The sequence below is a fragment of the Paramormyrops kingsleyae genome, chromosome 16 (genome assembly GCF_048594095.1).
Source record: "Paramormyrops kingsleyae isolate MSU_618 chromosome 16, PKINGS_0.4, whole genome shotgun sequence".
NCBI classification, from domain to species: Eukaryota; Metazoa; Chordata; class Actinopteri; order Osteoglossiformes; family Mormyridae; genus Paramormyrops; species Paramormyrops kingsleyae.
The window spans coordinates 22,437,830-22,458,358 of record NC_132812.1 but is presented as its reverse complement, the minus strand read 5'-3'; the positions used below and the strand labels follow the sequence as shown (position 1 = coordinate 22,458,358).

Genomic DNA, 20,529 nt, shown 5'->3' with positions numbered 1-20,529 from the left:
TTGTTCAAATAAATGTTCAGCTATAAAATGGGTATTTTATTTTTTTTGGTGTAAGCATTGTCTATTTAAAAAAGTGGATTATTATATGACTTAAAGGTAAAAATGGCAATATGGATGAGAAGCTTTTTCCTTTAACAAACAAAGGCCTTCGATGTTCACATTCTTGTTTCAGTAACAGATCTGGATTTGCCCTCCAGTGTTTGATCCTTTCCCTCCCTTCAAGGGGTGATAGCTGCCACTACATATTGTGAGGAATTCCATGCATGCTTTCCATTTCCATTAATCTTCATTTCCCTTTAAATGTTTGAGTGTTCGGCCGGGGTTAAAAACACGCTTACACGAAACAGCTGCCGGGCCCTTTCCTTTATTGTCGATTACCCTGGTCTATATTTGGTCTTCCTAATAAATTCTGATAACATCTCTAGAGGAACATGGTGGCGTCTCCAGCTTGCCTGTTTAAACCATGCTGTCCTCTCAGATAGCAGCTCCAAAGCATTCGCACTGTGTACTGGCTGTTCCTTTCACACAAAGGTTCACATTAGGGCAGTGGATTCTATGCCTTTTCTGGATTCCTTGCTCGTCCTAGGGGCAATGAATCTCCTGCATATTTATGTGACATATTTGTTACATATCAGTTTGCTCGTACCTTGAAATATGTCTGCTATATAACTGGAGTTCAGGAATATCAGAAATGCTGCTCTGCAGACTGAATTCAGTCCCAAACCCTAAACCTAACCCTAACCCTAACCCTAACCCTGCCTCATCCACCTGGGATATGAACCATTTGGACATCTGGTTGTGTAACTAATATTTTGTCAATTACACAAACATTGAAACACGTCAAAGGGGTTGAACAGGAACATTGACCATATACTTCAGACAGTTTATGAAAAATAAAGCATGAAATGTCATTTTTAGAAAAATCTTCTCAGTCCAGACTTGGAAGAAACAGTGTGTATCAGTTATACCTGGAAATTGTAACATTTGTCCTTTTGTTTTTGGCAAACGTTCCAAGTCACACAGAGATCATTGGTGACATTGTGCAAAGGACATGTACCTTTGTGTTTGGGTTACCGTGTTTGAGCCCTTGTCACTCTGACTCTTCATTCCAGTCATAATTATTAGCATGTTGGCCTTTATTGCATCAGTCACTGCCTGGATTAACACAGGAGCAGCAAATAGTTACCAATGGGAAGTGAGTTAAGCCAGTCTGCGGTTACCAGCATGCACACGATCTGCACACCCACTGCTGTTTTTGAAGCATTGTTTTTCCTATTATTAATACACACACCTGTCTCCTCCAGGGGTTTCCAGCTTCGGTCAGCTGGCTGGTGTGAGATTTTCAATTCAGACGAGTCTGCGCTCACATGCACACGCATTTACATGCATGCAACAGTTTATTACCGTGTAAATAGTCTGTAGGGTTTGCAAACTACCCCAACATTTTTGGCATATATTGGCATATAATTGGAGGTTTATAATCAGGTTGATATGAAATAATTTAATGATCAGTGGTCATTGTTGACACACCACAGCACACAACAACGAAACATGTCCTCTGTATTTAACCCATATGTGAGCAGCAGCTATTTCAGCGCCCAGGGAGCAGTGCTTGGGGGCGGTACCTTGCTCAGGGTACCTCAGCGGTGCCTTGCTGGTCGGGGATTCAAACCAGCAATCTTTCAATTACAACTTCACTTCCCTAACCATTAAGCCACCCCTGCTCACAGTAGCTATAAAATAAAATATAATGTATTTTAATCTTTATATACTTCAAATGCAAGGTATTTTCTTGTCATATCAGCAAATGCTCATAAAATAAGCACGCATTTATACTGTTATCACAATCGATTGTCGCACGTATCATTTTTAAAGGTGAATGCGTACTTGTGTACCAGTTATGTCCATCCCTGTTTATAATGGAATAATGTAGATTTGCTATAAGGTTTCTTGCGTGAGCGTGAGAGTCTGAAAGCGTGAGTGTTACAGCATGTCTGTGAGAGTTGGTATCCCTCCTCCACTCTCCTTACACAGTAAATATGGCGCCTTCACAGAGATGCACACCTTTACAGTTATTCCTTATGCCCATCCCTTATCAGTAGGGCATCCAGAATCCCACCCCGATATGTGTCTCCCCCCTTTGCCCCAGGCTGCCCCCAGCCCCAGGTCGCCTGGCTGCACAACGGCCAAGAGGTCCAGGAGTCCGAGGACTTCCACTTTGAGCGGAGGGGCAGCGAGCACAGCTTGGTGATCCAGGAGGTTTTCCCAGAGGACACTGGGAAGTACACCTGTGAGGCGTGGAACGAGCTGGGGGGAGCACACACCGAGGCCACCCTCACGGTACAAGGTACGAACCCAGAACCATCTGCAAAGGCCACCTTTTGGGCAGATAGCTTTACCCGGCTGTTTCCATGACCTTTTTTGGTCTTCATGTATCTTTATGTGTTTATAAATATCGCAAAAACTGTTGACAGTCACTCCCGTTATCTGCGATGTATCTAGCACTAAACATCTTGATATCTCTGCTGTGATCAGTGTCCCTAAAAGCTTGTACAGCCATTTTTGCCCAGCAGATGACCAGCTAGGGCGTGTTGCACAGATTTTCTGCTCTGACCGTTTACACTGGGAGCTCAGTGAAATAAATCTGCTTAAGTGCCATATGGCAGCTACTTTTTGGGGAATTTAAACGTTGGTTTACTAAAGTCTAACACCTCAATCACCTGAGTCCCTTCTCCCCTTGTCATGGTATAATCCCACTGAACACGGATCCGGGTCGTAATGGTACCTTTCCTTTTTAGAACCCCAGGATGGAGTCCAGCCCTGGTTCATCACCAAACCCAAGTCTCTGACGGCCTGCTTGGGTCAGCATTCACTGCTGTCCTGCGCTATCGCCGGGGACCCCTTCCCACAGTTCCAGTGGAAGAAGGCTGGCCGGGTGTTGTCCTCAGGCTTGGACTACGAGGTTCTGCAGAAGGAGGACGTGGTGTCTCTGCTTATCAGGAGGGTCAAGGCTCACCATGCTGGAGACTACGAGATCAGCCTGAAGTACGCATGCTTGGGCTCTGAGTTCTGCTAGACAGCCTGAGTTCTTGAGGCCCACATCCTGGTGTATCAGTCTCCATCACTTGTCTGTAGCATGCATCTCTTCAACCTTTTGAAAGAGAAATGGTCTCTTCCATTCTGAGGAGCATTGTCGACTTTATATACAACTGAGGTTTATTTTTAGCTTCAGACGGAGCTTAGACACATACCTACAGCATTGCAATGAGATGCAACTGTGAAAAAATCTTTTGTGTTCTTCCCACTGGAAGCACTCATCACCATATAAGGCCGGTGTGTTTAACGGCGTAGCACAGGCGCTAGGATACGCGAGCCCTGTGCCGATTGGCCAGAGCCTCGGCTTGATGAGGGGTCCCCACTGTCACGGGGGGGGGTTAGGGGGTAACACGCCATGCATGTTCAGATGAACAGGAGCAACCAAGGAGTTTCCAGAAGAGCTGCTCCTTCCCCTGCAGCCTTGCAGACATAAAACGGGACTCTGTTCAGCTCTGCTTGTCTTCCTCCTCCCTCTGTCTCTGTACCGCCCCCCCCCCCCCATTGATTTACTTTGCTGTGACTCTTGCAGAAACAAAGTCGGGGGCTGCAGCTGTGTGGCCCGTGTCCTGCTCAGCGAGGAGCCTGTTGGGTGCACAGGGTCTGCGGCGAGACCCCCCCAGCTGTGAGTGTGACACCCCCCCTTTTCCATATGCTATTTTTGGACAGATCCCATCCCTTTTCAGGCCCATAAGGCAGCGGACTTCCGAGAAGTCCCCAAACGCACTGTTTACCTCCCAGAGCTGTGCCATGCGGGGGGGGGGGGGCAGGGGGGCTGTTGGGAAGGGGCATGTTTCCTTATAAGGCCACTGGAGTCATCATTGATGCAGCAGAACGATGGATTGTATTCGTCTAATTAACCTATTTTAAACTGTAGGCTGAGCCAGCCGGGGTCTTTAAACGTAGCTGTTTTTTTTTCTTTTTTCCCCTCTCTCACCCCTCCCCTGATTTTGGCTGCTGCAGAGGGGCTTGTCAGGGTGCTGGGGGAGAGGACAGCCCAGAGCAAGGCGGAGGCGCCGAGTGTGAGGAGCAGGAGCAGGAGTTTGGAGAGTCACTGGACAGCAGGGGCCTCCTGAAGAGGCGCGTGGAGACGCGGCAGCACGGCGAGGAGCATATCCGACAGCAGGAGGCCGAGCAGCGTGACTTCCGAGGAGTGCTGGGCAGGAAGGTCGATACCAAGAGCCTTTCTGAGGAGGACCTGAAGGAGATTACCGCCGAGCAGATGGACTTCCGGGCCAACCTCCAGCGGCAGGTGAAGCCCAAGACCCTGTCTGAAGATGAGCGGAAGATCAACGCGCCTCAGCAGGTGGACTTCCGTAGCATCCTGGGGAAGAAAGGGGCCGGCGGGCCCAAGGCTGATCCCGGCAAGGTGGAGCCACCCAAAAATGCCACGACTGATTTTCGGTCGGTGCTGAGCAACAAGAAGAAGCCAGCAGCTGTGGAGAACAACACAGAGAGCCCGGCGCCCAAGGAAGCACCCAAGGTGGCGCCCAAGGAGGTGCCCCAGGTACCCAAGGTGGTGCCCAAGGAGGCGCCCAAGGAGGTGTCCCAGGTACCCAAAGTGGCGCCTAAGGAGGTACCCCAGATACCCAAGGTGGTGCCCAAGGAGGCGCCCAAGGAGGTATCCAAGGTGGCCCCCAAGGAGATACCCCAGGCACCTAAGGAGGTGCCCCAGATACCCAAGGTGGCGCCTAAGGAGGCACCCAAGGAGGTACCCAAGGTGGCCCCCAAGGAGATACCCCTGGCACCTAAGGAGGTGCCCCAGATACCCAAGGTGGCACCTAAGGAGGTGCCCAAGGAGGCGCCCAAGGTGGCACCTAAGGAGGTGACTAAGGAGGCACACAAGGAGGCGCCCAAGGTGGCACCTAAGGAGGTGACTAAGGAGGCACACAAGGAGGTGCCCAAGGATGCGCCCAAGGAAGTATCCAAGGAGGCACCCCAGGTACCCAAGGTGGCCCCCAAGGAGCTGTCAAAGAATGACATCAACTGCGTGGACGGCAGGATTAATGGGCAGAAGAACGGTGGCGTGGGGATGGCGCCCGTGTTCACTCAGGCGCTGAGCGATGCCAGTGTGCTGGACGGGGAGCGCCTGCAGCTGGAATGCCAAGTCAGCGCCGAGCCACCGGCCACCATCACCTGGACACTGGATGGGAAGGTCATCAAGCCCTCGAAATTCATTCTCCTCTCTGAGCAAGGTATGCCATCCATTCATCCAGTGAATTTAAAAATAACCAGATACTCAATGATGATTATGATGAAAGTGTTTCTGGATATTCTAACTAGAATGTTTGGAAATTATAATGAAGGTGTGAGTGTTACCCCTGTTTATGACATCAAAACTGTACAAAACCTGGGCAAGTCATACTATTCCACCCAATGACCACAGACGTTCAGAGTTATTTCAGACCTTCTTCCTCTGTGTGTTAAGCCTTGTGGTTTCAGAGCTGGAATTGCTGAGGAGCTCCTTGTAGCTTTACAGGGGAGCTTGAAAAGTTTTCGCAGTGCAGTTACTGTATGATGAAGATCTATCTACAGACACCTTCCTAATTCAGTAAAGTTAACGAGAGCACTAACATACAGGTACAGTATCAGCAGTATGTATTAGTCCTCAGCCTTTGGAGAATTCGCTCTCCATGTTGTCTCTGGTCAGCTTTCTTTGCCAGATTCCTTCCTTATCATTTTGTGGCTTTAGATGTTCTGCCTTAGAAAGTGACAGGAATTTTAGCAATTGTAGTATTGTGATACTTTATTAATCCCCGTGGTATTTTTTTTTCAAAACCCTGTATTGTATAAGCAGTTGGAGGTTGGTTGGATGGATAGATGACTGGAGAATTTGTTGTGATACATATTTGGTTACATGTATGGATGGATGGATGGATGGATGGATGGAAGGACAAGCATTACTGGCTGAACTGCTTGGCACTTTCAGTGATTCCTTCCAAATCATGATTTCCTGTTGCAAAAATGTCAGTATTATGTCAGTATTATTTTAGTATCATAGATATGGAATGATTGCTTTATCCCTGTCACTTCTGGTGTCTCGTGATTTCATCCATTTATTTCGAATGCATTTGCAGTACGGGTGCAACCCGCTCCCTCGATTAAAGTTGCACATGGAATTGTGAGCTTTTAAAAATTCCGGAATGTGGTGCAGTGTCTGTGCTTTTAAACACCTCCCTCTGCAGAAGGCCACTGCTTCCTGACCATTGACAAGGCCCTTCCGGAAGACGAAGGACAGTACAAATGTCGAGCTGAGAATGCCGCGGGGAGGGTCGAATGCGCCTGCATGGTCCTGGTGGACGGTGAGCTTCTCATGGTCTCACGGCCTAGTCACGCCACCCCCCCCTTTCACACACACACCTTCCGGTCGTTAAACTGCTTCCCTCATCACTGCTTCATGTCCCTCTGCCCCAGTTCTTGTAAACATCTTTATTGCTCAACAAAACTGCAAAACAAAACAAAATGGGAATGTAAAGTCATCTTACTCAATGGGCTCCAGAGGTCTTTCATATGGAGGTAATATGGCCTCAGTAAATCATTAGTTTTTCTTCATTTTCTGCATTGGATCACTTTCTGAAAATGTTCTGATGTTGTAAGTTCCTCACTGAATGGTCTGACAAGGCAAGAAATGATGTTAAGACGCAGTAAACAGTAAAAGTAAAAACATCATTGTAAACATCTTGTAAACAAATTGTGTCACACTAATTCCTGCACTTTGAGAATTTATAGCATTTTACTGCTTTACTCTCTTCCTGGCCAGTTTAGCTCATTCATTTGCAAAATGAGGTGCTTTTATGGAAAGCAGATTTGCAGTGCAGGTCCTTAGGGATGCAGTAGCAGAAGAGCTTCCGTAATACTGGTGCCATTAATGCTCTGCTAAGCTACATGCATCATCTGTGCAGTGAACAGCTTACGTGCCCCTTTAAGCCTACAGAAATAGCGCGGCGAGTTCGCATGTCATGTCGGCTCTTTTCCAGATCCCGAGGACACGAGCGCGACGGCAGCAGACAAGAAGACCAGAAAGGCAGCTCCTACCACAGAGAGTAAGTTTCTAAAACTCCATCCATAAAAATAAAACCACAAGCAGGTATGTGGCCAATCAAAGCACAGTGCTCATGTTTATTAATAGGCAGTGACGCGAGCATAGTGATCCGGCGACACGTGACATTAACAGTGACATTAGCACTGTGTCCGTGCAGCTGTGGGGATGCTGACTGGCAAACGGAGTATTTAAAAGCTGTTACAGCCATTATACCATGCCACCTGATATAATGTGTGCATTACATTTAACAGAAAAAATACCTATGAACAGGCTGGAATTCCACCATGCTGTACACTGGTTTGCATGGTCCAGGTATACATAACAGTGTGGGGACCACATGACCCCACAATATGATAAAAACACGTTATTTTGACATTGTGGGGACTATTTTTTCGGTCCCCAAAGGGGGAAACTCAGTTTTACAAAAATCTGTGACTGCAATCGTATTTTGTCTTGTATTTTGTTTGGTTTGTTATGGTTAAGGTTAGGACTGGGTAGGGGTTAAGATTGTTTGGATTAGGGTTTTGCCAATGAAAATGAATGAAGAGTCCCCACAAAGATATGAGTACAGGTCTGTGTGTGTGTGTGTGTGTGTGTGTGTGTGTGTGTGTGTGTGCGCCTGGTGCTTAAAGAGATAACCCTCTGACCACAAGGAAGGCCTCTGCTCCTGTAACAATGAACAGGGCACTTATGTGTTAAGGTGAAAAGTTCAAGCAAAGGATTAAATGAGGTGTCTGCCTGGGTCAATGCGGCAGCTGAGCTGCGGTATGAAATATGCATCGTGCTGCATAATGTACGGGTTCATGGAGATGCTTAACGCTGACTGAGCAGTGCGGAGTGTATGAAGCTCCCTGAGCTGTGTGACGTTAATGGCCGGTGGAGCAGTGTAGTGTTAAGGGGGGGTGGGGGTTTAATCAAATGCAATCTATATCGCAAAAGGCTAATTGGGCTGTATGATTTACTATGGCTAATTGAGCTGTAAGTAATGATATAATTAAGGTAATGTATAATGCTGATTGATTTGTGTTACATATAGAGCTTACTCAGCTGCATAATGTAATGAAATAAATGAACTGTTTAATATACAGAAATGGTAGCATTGTATTTGTAAGGTAACGTAATGCTAATTAACTAGATGTAATAGTGCTGTATATCATCCCGGGGTAACTGGGCCATGCCGTGTCGTTTATGGGATGTATTTAAGACATAGTCTCTCCACTGAGTGACTGCAGCCGCGTCCTGCCGGTTCACACCCACCGAGCCCCAGATCGTCTCTCCCAGACTTCCATGTAAGGCTTGCATCTCCCTGATCCCGCTGGCTTCCCGCGACGCCCTCGGATGTAGCTCAGCGATTCTGCCAGCTTTGGGATATGCACAGCCCCTCGTGGAATGCGCCTGACCCAAACAAGCCTTTAGAATCTAAACCCCATCTCCCCTTTCCGTTTCTTAGCACTGTAGGCGGGACGCGTCCTCGTTCATCACTGACATTTATGGCAGCAGACTTCACATGTTACATGGAGTTCAGTCAGCACAACAGAGTTTTAAGCTTTTCTTCTTATCCGTTACCTTTAACTAAGCTTTGTGGATGTCTGGAGTGTCGCAGGCTCTCAGACTGCGTAACGTTGGTTTGGGTTTTAGTGTGTTAGCACTTCAGCACTTCTGTGAGAAGAACGAGCCTTATTTTAACCCAGTGAGGATCTTAACAGAGCTAAACTCTTCTATCACTTCTGAGAATGAATAATGACAAACGTGTAACTCTCCTTTTCACAGACTGAATTTCCTCAGCAATGATCCATCGTAGCCCAAAATGAATACACGGCGTCTGGATTTAATCTTGATCTAGAGAAGTGACACTTGGGAATGCAGTTCAGTTCTTTAAGTTTGACTATTTTGTTGATATGTTTGCAAATAAAGATAAGTATTCTGTTCATACTAATAGAAAAAAATCACAGTTATAGTTATAGTCTTGTTGTTGTGGTAGCCGTTCTGCACTGCTGGAGAAGCAGAATGCTCATAGATGTTAGATAGAATGACATTTTCAGAGGATGCTAAAGTATGTGTGTGAAAAACGAAGGCAGAGGCACTAGGGTTAATGTCCTTCCTGTGCTGTACTGTCAAGCAGTGCGATTAAGGGCAACTGACACAGATACTATGCGTGACTGGAGAATTTGATGTGATACATATTTGATTTGATGGATGGATGGATGGATGGACGGACAGAGAGACAGAAAGACCTCTGAGAAGCACTAAAGGTGGAAGTTGGAAGCTCCTTCTGAAGGCATCCCGTCCCACACAATCTCAGTAGCAGACATGACTGCAGCTTGCCGAACGGGCAGGCAGTAATGGTGTGTGGGCGGAACACAATGCCAGACTGTGGAGTCCCAGTCCTTCCTGGAGTCCCCGGGTTTAATACCCAAACAGCAATAAAGAAAGGCAGAGAGTCATAGTGGAGGAGGGTAACCCTGACTGCAGGAGTCCATCACGCTTATTATTGGGTGTTTGACAGCCGGTCCCAGGAGACAGGCTTTGGGAACAGTGTCAGGCTGGCTGCGCTGTCGTCGGGGATGTAAAGGGTCATTTCCAGGTTACATGTATGGCTGCTGGTGTGGCTTGAGTGTCAGGGCCGTTCATTTAGTCCATGGTGCTATTTTCTCGTCCATGTGGTCGCCGTCCGAAGCGTCCTCAGTTTGTCCATGTGGCACCTCAAACCCCCATGTAGCTTTGTGTAGGAATCTCTGTTTTAATAGGGCCACTTGAGCTCTTGGGATACAGCTACAAAATGAAGGGTCTAATTTATAGCTGAAAAGGTTTTTTATCTGATATAGAAAAGAGCAGAAAAACACATCCTGTGATTTGCTCTGAAATGCTGCTTCTCAGTTTTATTCATTTCTTGTTTTTCTTTGTTTTTTTTACAATGACCAAACGTTAAAAAAATAGTACTAGGAGCAATTTCCTGGATATTCTGCCTATTTTTAGTATTACCAAAAAAAGTAAAATCTATTTAAAAAGCCGCAGTCCTCCCGATAGGAAGTGTTCCTTTATTACAGCCTCAATGACAAATGTTTTATTTTTGATGGGAATACAGTAGAGATACCAGCACAAACAAATAAAAGCCGTTTCAGTCTTTTGCAGCAATGTTCTTCTAACACTTCAGTCTGCTTCAAAGCACTTGGATGTTTAGGTGTTTTGAAGAAGCTGATTAATAAAAGCATTGAGGTGAACCCAGTGCATCTCGCTTAGCCATATTTACAGCCGACTGACATATCGATAAGCCTGTCTGTGTAGCAGCTGTGCAGTGTGACATGATGACCGGAACAAAGTTCAAGGGGTCATTCTATACGCTTATAAATCTGTTACCAAGTCCCTGCAGTGATACTGGCTGCATATTGATGTAACGAGTTTCAGATTTCTGAAGAATATTGTGAAAAAAAAATGAATTACAAAATGTGTTCCCTGCCATTCAGTTATGAATTCTGGCCATTTGGTCCATTTGATTTCACAGTGTCATAATATAAGCATACTTTCTACAGCTAAATAACCCAACGGTTAATAATGTTACTAAAATAAACAAATGGAAATCACCACTTCTCTTATTTATTTCAGAAGAATCTGAGGATTGCATGTTTTGTCTTGTAAGGACAGTTTCCAAGAGAAGGGGACCCATTTCATTTCCCTGATTTGTTGTCGTAGATATGTTACCGTGCATGAAACACTTAGAGATATCATTTTCCTGCTCATTATGATCAATGATGTATGTTTGTTCTTCCTAGATGAGGCAAGGATAAAGAAGAAGCCAGCCCCTAAGACTCCTCCAAAACAGGGTAAGGATCCTCTGCACTGTCAAATAGCATCAGGCAAGATAACCTGAAATGTCTGGTCCTGAGATGTATATCACTGGGTAACGGGAGTAGAGCCAGGCCTGCTGTTGGTAGGGTTAGCACTGGGTTTCTTTCCAAAAACAGAGCTACAGGCTCACGTCTGGGCCAGACTGTCAGTCCCAGCAGCTGTTGCAGTTGTGCATTTCTGGAGCAGTTCAGCCTTAAGCCGTTAACCCCACCTCGGTACTGGGGAAACAGGAAAGCCCTGAGCTTTTCCCAACATCCCAGCCACAGATTGACAGAAGCAAGTGAGCCAGGTTGAGGGGAAGGGAGTTATACTAGAACGCCCTGGGGGGGGGGGGGGAGGTTGGGATTATGAAAGTGAAACAGAGAGGTCAGAGGTCACAGGAACAGCGGCATGACTGTCTCCTCTGCGTCCACTAGGCGCTCCACCTCAGGTCATCCAGTTCCCCGAAGACATGAAGATCCTAGCGGGAGAGAAAGTGGACCTGCTGTGCAAGTTTGGAGGTGCTCCACCTATCACCTGCACCTGGCTAAAGTTCAGGAAGCCGGTGAGGACCGAATCCATGGCAACCTCAGTGTAAAAGCTGTACCCTCATCACATCTATAATCAGTTATGATTCAGTCCAGCTTGCCTTTCACTGGTTGAACCTTACTCACTTTAGACACGTACTTGTCAGCGCTGATGTTGTTGCGACCATGTCCCCCCGCACAGATCCCAGAAGGGAAAGATGACATGACCATGGAGACCGCTGAGTCCACCAGTCAACTAACCATATACCCCACCAAGCCAGATCACTCTGGCTGTTACACCATTGAGCTGCAGAACAAGTTTGGCACCAAGCTGGCATCACTCAACCTCACCATCGTGGGTAGGTCACAGTGCGCTGGGGGCTGGAGAGCGGCGGTCACGGCTGGTGTTGTGTCTTCAGTCTGTGTTGCACTGTGATCCAAATGTCATAACTATTAGTACTGGGCTGATTTTTTAAAGTTGAGTATTCAGGTCCTTTATTGGTTATGATTGTTTCTGTCGTGATGAAGACCAGTTGGCTGATAACTGGTCGTGTCATTAATCTCAAAACGTTAAACGGCAGAAGGTTCCATTTGCATTTCCTTGTGTTCCCTTGAAAGAATCTGTTAAAGTTCTGTAGTTATTTTTGTTGTAGTAATTAGGGGTCTAAGTACTGTACATCATGTATTATAACTAAAAGTGAAGTCAGCAAAGTAAAATATTGTTGCATTAGGAAAAAAAAGGTAATGAAATATTTTCATATGGATTTACCCACTATATTTTGTTGTTTGTTTTATATGAGAAATGGTTTTTACACCATAAGTGCATTTAGGCTCATAGCGGCTCTGCGTTTTTAAGGCTCACCTAGCCAGTCAGCGGCAGCTGGGGAGTGCGAGCTCCCGTGTGGAAAACAGGAGCGCTCTGGACGCTAGCTTTAGCCGCGGCGCTGCCAATTTCCTTCTACGGCTTTGTTTTCCCTCTCCGGGACATTCCGTTTCACGTGGGAGCCGCTGCCACCACCATCAAGAGCGGAGTGTGTGTGTGTGTGTGTGTGTGGGGGGGGGGGGGGTCGAAGGCGGCCTCCTGCCTCAGGCCTCCATGTGAGGCAGCAGAGGCAGCTCCCTGCAGAAGGAAAAGCAGAGCAATGTTCAGGGAGGAGTTTGTGGCCCGTGCTGACTTTGGCACATTACTCTGTTTAAGTAGCCACCTGAAAGTAATCATCCCTCTGTCGGTATTACCTTAGATGATTCTGGGTGAAGCCTGTTCAGCCCGGTAATATAAACAGGGCGGGTGAGGTTAGAATATGAAATGGATACAGAAACATCTAGAAGCATACAGTTGTTGAGTAACAAGCGTCCTGCCAGTCAGACAGAGGCCGCCTCAGTGCTGTAATCGAGTGTGTAAGTGGAGAATAGGGTCTGCGTTCTGACTCATACGATGCTAGTTTCTATTTTGAGCTGGGGAACCACATGGACTCAGATCCAAAGAATTTTAATGCTGAGATTTAGGGCGATATCTTTATGATCGTGGGCCATGATGGCGGTCCCTCAGCGACCCCAGGGGACGGAGCTCTGCAGTCTTTCCCATCACCAAGATAAAAGCTCCATCATTCAAACAAGACTAGGCTGAGCTTAATGTTATTTTTTTTTTCCCTTTTATACCCAAGCTCTATTCATGAAACTGGATGCTGGGATCATAAGGTTAACCAGCAATAAATTAATGTTTAAATCTTACTGTAACTGTGTAGCTTATGGCTGAAGTTATATGGCCCTGGAAACACTGACCAGCAGGATAATATATCTTTTACATGGTTTATTCAAGGCAGTGATGATTTGTTCTGCACTGGAGGTCCAACAGCTTCTGAGTTTAAATCCAAAGATCTGGCTATTTTTCCTGTTCCTGTAAAACATGATAATTTAATTTCCAGATACACAGGTGACAACAAAAATTATATGTTTTTAAGTAGCCAGGCCTGGTTTTCTTGGCCAAGGACACACGAAGGTGACTCTGAAGATACTTCTGCTTGTCCTGCTCAGCACTGGGAGCCTCTGAGGTTTACTTGTGAACGGTGCATTTCAGACAAACCCGACCCCCCTGCCCGGGTACCAGCAGCCTCCGATATCCGCAAGTCGAGCCTCACTCTGTCGTGGTATGGACCCACCTACGACGGAGGCAGCGTGGTCCAGTCCTACAACCTCGAGATCTGGAACTCGGTGGACAAAGAGTGGAAGCCACTCACCTCCTGCAAAAGCACCTCCTTCAATGTCCAAGACTTAATGGCAGACAGGCAGTACAAGTTCCGGGTACGAGCCGTCAACATTTATGGCACTGGGGAGCCCAGCGCTGAGTCAGATCCAGTAACGGTTGGAGTGGAAGAAGAAGGTTAGCCCCCCCTAGTGGTCACTTCTAAATACACCTACACTTACAGAACACAGAACAAGACTGACTGAAAGCAGTTCAGCAGATAGCAGATTTTCTTTTTTTTTATGCACCTTTGAGTAGAAATTATGGAAAATGAATCCCATAACTGGTCTGACCTCGCCAAAAAATAGTCTTAACACTGGGCCCAAGTCTCTGCTCAGTGTGGTAACTGACTTATTGACCCCAAACCTTACAGTTAAATTTTAAGGGTAATTCTAGCCACTCACAGGAGGGAAGGGGGTCCCAAGTCGAGACCCCATAAAATTCCCACGGCCTCAGTCTAACTTCACACGAAGGGAACACACACCTTTAAAACAGCTTATGGTTCTTCTGTCATCCCTCAGAAAAGAAAAAGGTTGAGGAAGAGGAGGAACCTGAAGCTTCTGATGAAGGTATACACCTACACATGGTTTTCCTGGAGGATGGATTTATTATAGAGATAATACACATTTAAAAACACATTTTAATAGTATTGTAATAAAAGTATTCATAAGTTATGAGCAAATTATGGTGTGATTGTAGCTACAACAACAACAACAATTGTGTTTTGAAATATCAGTGATGACTGCTTGCTCAATCTGAGTACATAACCCTGCATTTCTGATTTAAGGCTGTTCAGCTGTGTTCCTGTGGCTCTCCTCTCCCACGACTGTCTTCAGCTCCTTTATGCTCATTGAAAAGCAGCTCAGCTTAGAATAGCCAAAGTTGCCTTCTTGACTGTTCTTATTTGCAATGTAGTTTTATCCGATTGTTTTGCAGAAACAAAACCAGAATACAGAGATGTGGTCATTAAAACCGACCAAACGGTCAAAGATTTCTACAACGTGGAGGAACGACTTGGGACGTGAGTTACAGCTGGTGACTGTAGAGACCACATATCTAAATGAAGGTGTCCAGGAGGGATCGTTTGTGAAAAACATTTCTGTCCTTTTTTTAGGGGGAAATTTGGACAGGTGTTTAAACTGGTGGAGAAGTCCAGTAAAAAAGTATGGGCTGGGAAGTTCATCAAAGCGTTCTCGGCGAAAGACAAAGAGAGTGTGAGACAGGAGATCGGCATCATGAACTGCCTGCACCACCCCAAGCTGGTCCAGTGTGTGGATGCCTTTGAGGGCAAGTCCGACATCGTCATGGTCATGGAGATGTGAGTGTGCCCGTTCCATCAGCCATTGTTGAGGGTGTTGAGTTGCACATAGAGTTTTTTTCTCATCGGCATTGCTGTCTGATACTGTCTCAGTGGGCAGAGCTGTAGCCTATTGGTCCGTGGGATCAGTTCCTTCCTTGTCTCTGTGCAGGGTTTGCAAGGGCTTTCATGCGCAGCCCTTAGACGTGTTTTAGGGAAGCTGAGTGCACCTCATGTCCAGTGCGCCTATGACAGCCTGCAGGCTCAGCGCAGCCCTTCACTGGCTCACTGGGAATGGAAAATAAATGAATAATCACCTGCTTCTGTCTCGTTATAGAAGTAACGCTTTGAAAGTTATCCCAGTTATCCCAGTTGTACCATATATAGAAAAAGGTAGAAAGTTAAAAATAGAACAAAACCCATAAGCCCCCCCCCCCCCCCCCCAAGCTAGTTCCTCATAAGGAAAGAAACGGCATGTGGCCCCATGTCTGAACAGCCTGCTGTCATTTACCGAGGAATGTCCTGTGCAATTTTATCGACAAATTAAGTCTTACTTGAGATATCTCCTTTTCCATCGTGCCATATATCATATGATGACTGGCCAGCTGTCATGGGCTGACTGTGAAGGATGCTGATGAAAGAGAGAGGACAATTACCAAACACGAGTACCGCACAGTCACTGGCTTCTCACTGCTCTGTAGAGTGAACTGAAATCCTTTGCCTCGGAACGAGTCTTTTTTTTCCCATTCCTGGGATTAGCCGTCCCCTAGACGTGATCCAGACACCTGCCTGGCGCAAAACAGAGACTATAATCACTTACTGGAAAGGGTTTCTCATGAAATATTGTCATTAAAATATGGCACGAGTAAAAAAAATGTAACTGTCCAAAATATGAAACACTTTTACTGATTGTCAAATTCTGATTTGATGGCACTGTTTAGCATGCTATGACTGTGTGAATATAGCAACATTGTTAGAAGGTTCTTTCTAGTGTAGTGTAGGCTTAGTTTTTGAAGATGGATTATTGACATATTAGGGTGCCTGGAATGACATTGGTTTGACATGAAAACTTTTGCAATGTCTACAATTATTAAGAAAAGCCTTGTGATGACATGTCGTGGATGTGATTTGACGTGCTGTTATGATACTGCAGGGCGATGTCACCGGTATGACGTGACATTGACTTGATGTGCTGTGACCTCTTCAAACCCACGTCGTATGTCGCAGGATCTCTGGAGGGGAGCTGTTTGAGCGGATCATCGATGAGGACTTCGAGCTCTCGGAGCGGGAGGTCATCAAGTACATGCTGCAGATCATCGACGGCGTCAATTTCATCCACAACCAGGACATCGTCCACCTGGACCTGAAGCCCGAGAACATCATGTGTGTCAACAAGACGGGTAGCAAGATCAAGCTCATCGACTTTGGCCTCGCCCGTCGATTAGGTGGGTCTCACCTGGGAAATAAAACTCTTACTGTTTTTGTCAGGAGGGCAGTAGGTGAAATGGCATAAGGATTTCTGAATGACCTGCCCTCAGACATCACTTTCCTTGAATATGGAAACCTTACTCCCCAAACATGGTTGACGCATCTTTTAATTCTGTTTTCCGTTTGCTCACAGAAAACTCAGGATCCCTCAAGGTTCTTTTTGGGACACCAGAATTTGTGGCTCCGGAGGTGATTAACTATGAGCCAATCAGCTATCAGACTGACATGTGGAGTATAGGAGTCATCTGCTACATCCTGTGAGTGAGGAACAGTCCCGTCTGTCCTACACACCATATTGCTGGTGTTTCTAAGACAGCAAGTGAGGAGTGTGACCAGGAATCTGTCGCTCTGTGTCAGACCGGGGCAAGCCAAGGCAGCACAATTAATTATTGATCTCAGAAAAAGCTTCTTGAGGACGTCCGAGAATAAAAGAATCCAAATTCCATTCTACAGCGTGTGAGGAGGTGAAACAGTCCTTTAAAAATGTAATCCCTTGCGTGCCTTTGGACTAAAAGTGGGGCACAAAAATTCAACTTAAGGAGGAGGAATCTGAGGGCCAAAGCAACGGTGCCGTGATGACTTCACTAAATCGTTAGCCAAGCTGATTCAGACAACCACGAAGGAGTTACCATCTAACAGCATAGTTGCATACTGGTTAACAAAAACACAATTGATAACATTTGTCAGATAGACTTACCGAGGTGCATTTACTTTTTTAATCATCAAGGTGAGCATTTTTTGGGCAAATTAGGCCGAGGTTCATGTCGCTGCCGTTCTGCAGGAATCGTTTCATTCTTGTACTTCAATTAGCCATCTAGACCCACCACCGGCGATTTCAGGCAGCCCTGCTCTGACTGTAAATCTCATAAATCTCTTACAGATTGCCATGCTATACATTTCTTGCCTTAGCTAGAGCATGGAGAAGAGCCGTGTTAGCGCTAACTAGTAGCATTTTTGCTTTGGTTACTTGACTTGAAAGGTCACCAATTTAGCTTTCAGGAATGGTCTTGCTGCTGTACCATTGACCTGTTATTTAGACTAGATTGCTTAAATTGTATAAAGTGCATGCTATTTTAACAGTAAGATAGTGTAAATCACTGCTACAGAGCTTCATTAAGTATTCTCCTGCCGTCATCTCATTATCTTCATAACAGCAATTGGACTTATCTTTCTGAGCCTCTCTGACGGCTGTGACGTTTGCCGTTCCTCAGGGTGAGCGGACTTTCCCCCTTCATGGGAGATGATGACAATGAAACACTGTCCAATGTGACTTCGGCCACGTGGGATTTTGAGGACGAGGCCTTCGACGAGATCTCCGAGGAGGCCAAAGACTTCATCAGCAAACTTCTGAAGAAAAACCTAAAGTGAGCCCCGGTTGATGCTGCCAATTTAGAATAAACATTTGCGACATGTCACATGCTTACCCTACAGAAATGGGACTTGCACTCATCAGTGATTCACAGCTAGTGACCGGCTACCAATATCTTCATGGTGCCAGTCTGGTAGGGTGAGGCCTATAAGAAGGACATTCATGCATGACCACTGGTCTTCCTTCCCACCGCAGGGCTCGGTTGACATGTCCTCAGTGCTTAGACCATCCCTGGCTGAAGCAAGACACAAAGACTATGGAGGCCAAGCAGCTTTCAAAGGAGAGAATGAAGAAGTACCTTTTGAGGCGGAAATGGCAGGTAGGGAGATTCCCAGTTCTGCTAAAGAGGAGGCCGCTTCACCCAGGTGCCTCTCAAACGCCAGTCCTGAAGTCAAGTTTCTCCAACTTTAGATGCCCCTAATTTGTGTTTCAGTGTTCTTGGAATCATGAAATTAAGTGGCACAACTAACAGACATAAACCCAGTTTATTGCTCCTCCGAACAGAAAACGGGTCACGCGGTCCGAGCCATCGGCAGACTGTCCTCCATGGCCATGCTGTCAGGCATCAGCGCAAAGAAGGGCGGCTCTCCCACCGGAAACCCGACTGAAGGTGACCCAGACACCCCAAATTACTCCATGGAGCCAGAGACAGTCAAGCTTTTTAGGGGGATTATTTTATGAATGATTCTCTTTTTGACCCCACAGATGATCTGGCCAACCAGTTGCTGGAGACCATCGAGGATGAAGAAAAGCCTCATACCAAGCCCATCTTCATCACCGTCATAAAGGACGTGGAGGTCGTAGAGGGCAGCGCCGCTCGCTTCGACTGCAAGATCGAGGGTAAACGCATCCCCGTCTGGAACCGCTTCCGGTGTGACCTTCCAGCCGCAGCTGAACGGAAAGCACCTCCCTATGATCAGGCCACAACCAGATGTGCGGTTTCAGTAGCCTTAAAGTGCACCGGTTATGCAACAAAGCATTCCCTACAGATGACTCACAGAGAAGCTATTAATGAGATCCATTTCAACTTTAAAGAAACACGTGAAAACTACCTCTACATGGAGAAATGTTTACTTGCTTTTATAATGGTGCAAGTGAACCTAGGATTTAACAATCATGATCAACCTACTGTTATATCTAATATAATGAAAATAGTTTACATGTAGTATATCCTGAATTTTGAATATAGCCATTTCGGGGCAATGCAGACATCACTCCCTGATGATTGTACTGTGAGGTCTCTCTTTTTTGTATCTGCAGTCTTTCTGAACCTCTAAGCGTCTGAAGTTTCCTGATTTATGTTGGCAGGATACCCTGACCCAGATGTGGTGTGGTACAAGGACGACCAGCCCATCAAGGAGACGCGTCACTTCCAGATAGACTACGACGAGGAAGGGAAGTGCAGCCTGGTCATCTCTGAGGTGTCCAGCGACGACGACGCCAAGTACACCTGCAAGGCCGTCAACAGCCTGGGTGAGGCCACCTGCACGGCCGAGCTCCTTGTGGAGTTCATGACCGAGGAAGAAGGAGAGGATGCCGGGGAGGAGGGGGAGGGGGAGGAGGAATAGAAGAAAGACATGTGAACTCCTTCGCCAGTGAACTTATCCTGTTTTCATGACCGCTTGCTTCCTCTGACAGACTGACCAATGGGGGAAGAGCACACTTTCATCACACTGTCCCTATGATCCTGCACTTTCTCTCTTAACAGTAATAGCATATATCAGGCGTTAATTAATACTGCAACATCCTTGACATTCCAGCGATGTTCCAACCGGTTTATAAGCAGGTATTCCGATTCCGCACTTCGCCAAAGAGGTTTAGAAAAACCGAAGAAGCCAAACTGACATCCACATGTGATTGTGTTTTCGTTTCAGTTTGATGTTTGAAGTTGCTGAGATGTTTGCCCCCCCCCCCCCTTTTGAAATCGTGTTTTTTAATGCATCAGTTTTAAATTTATTTAAGCACAGAGTCCATATCGTGTCGTAGTTTCTGCGTAAGTTTTAAGCATGCAGCTCTCCACCGTTTCCCGAATTGCAGTTATAGACAAATCGAAACAAGTGACACTATTTTATAGGCCATTATGTCTTTAATTTTTATAAAGTGTATCGGTTTGACCAACTGCTGACTTCAAGTAATGAGAAACACTACAGCTGTAGTTACTCACTGTTCCAGAATAAATGTTATCACAAAAACCCTATTTGTGCTGAATGAATGATGAATGGGATTACAGTGAAGAAAGGAGCTTCCCTGACTGAAGCATGAACTCAAGCCATCAATGTTCATTTTACTAGAGAAGAGGCAGTCTGAGTAGGTGATATATTGTGAGAAAATGCATTCTGAATGCATTGCTGGTCGTGAATGTGAGTCAAAGCTTCAATGAATGTAAATTCTTTAAAAGCATTTCCTATAACAAGAATAGTTATGACTTGTTCCTCTGTTGATAATTATGAGGACTATTTAAAGTTTCAGCTAAAAAGTAATGACCACCCCCACATGAAGCAAACAATGTTGACTAATAAAAAATATCAGTCTAATTAAAATGGTTCATGTTAGGGTTTGGGATATATTAGACAGTAAGCTAACATTCAATACTTGTAGTCGACATGTTGAATGCAGAAGAAATTGGCAGCGATAAAAGTCTGAGTG

At 45.9% G+C, this 20,529-nt stretch overlaps 1 protein-coding gene across 5 annotated transcripts in view; it reads left to right on the top strand.

Annotated features, from left to right (window-relative positions):
- The window catches only part of LOC111858342 (myosin light chain kinase, smooth muscle-like), a 58,779-nt gene extending 38,699 nt beyond the window's left edge, over positions 1–20,080 (top strand). For 4 of the 5 annotated variants that reach the window (XM_023840014.2, XM_023840015.2, XM_023840018.2 and 1 more), the window contains 20 exons: positions 2,150–2,347; positions 2,799–3,045; positions 3,626–3,718; positions 4,057–5,288; positions 6,279–6,395; positions 7,071–7,136; positions 10,906–10,956; positions 11,398–11,525; positions 11,690–11,846; positions 13,565–13,867; positions 14,251–14,298; positions 14,645–14,750; positions 14,844–15,047; positions 16,254–16,471; positions 16,648–16,771; positions 17,726–17,878; positions 18,079–18,202; positions 18,388–18,493; positions 18,589–18,723; positions 19,192–20,080. In XM_023840014.2, coding sequence (XP_023695782.2) covers positions 2,150–2,347; positions 2,799–3,045; positions 3,626–3,718; positions 4,057–5,288; positions 6,279–6,395; positions 7,071–7,136; positions 10,906–10,956; positions 11,398–11,525; positions 11,690–11,846; positions 13,565–13,867; positions 14,251–14,298; positions 14,645–14,750; positions 14,844–15,047; positions 16,254–16,471; positions 16,648–16,771; positions 17,726–17,878; positions 18,079–18,202; positions 18,388–18,493; positions 18,589–18,723; positions 19,192–19,451 — 4,070 coding nt within the window. In that variant the 3' untranslated portion in view covers positions 19,452–20,080. The remainder of the gene's footprint in view (positions 1–2,149; positions 2,348–2,798; positions 3,046–3,625; positions 3,719–4,056; positions 5,289–6,278; positions 6,396–7,070; positions 7,137–10,905; positions 10,957–11,397; positions 11,526–11,689; positions 11,847–13,564; positions 13,868–14,250; positions 14,299–14,644; positions 14,751–14,843; positions 15,048–16,253; positions 16,472–16,647; positions 16,772–17,725; positions 17,879–18,078; positions 18,203–18,387; positions 18,494–18,588; positions 18,724–19,191) is intronic. The other variant, XM_023840017.2, reaches the window with a different exon arrangement.
- Positions 20,081–20,529: the final 449 nt, after the last annotated feature.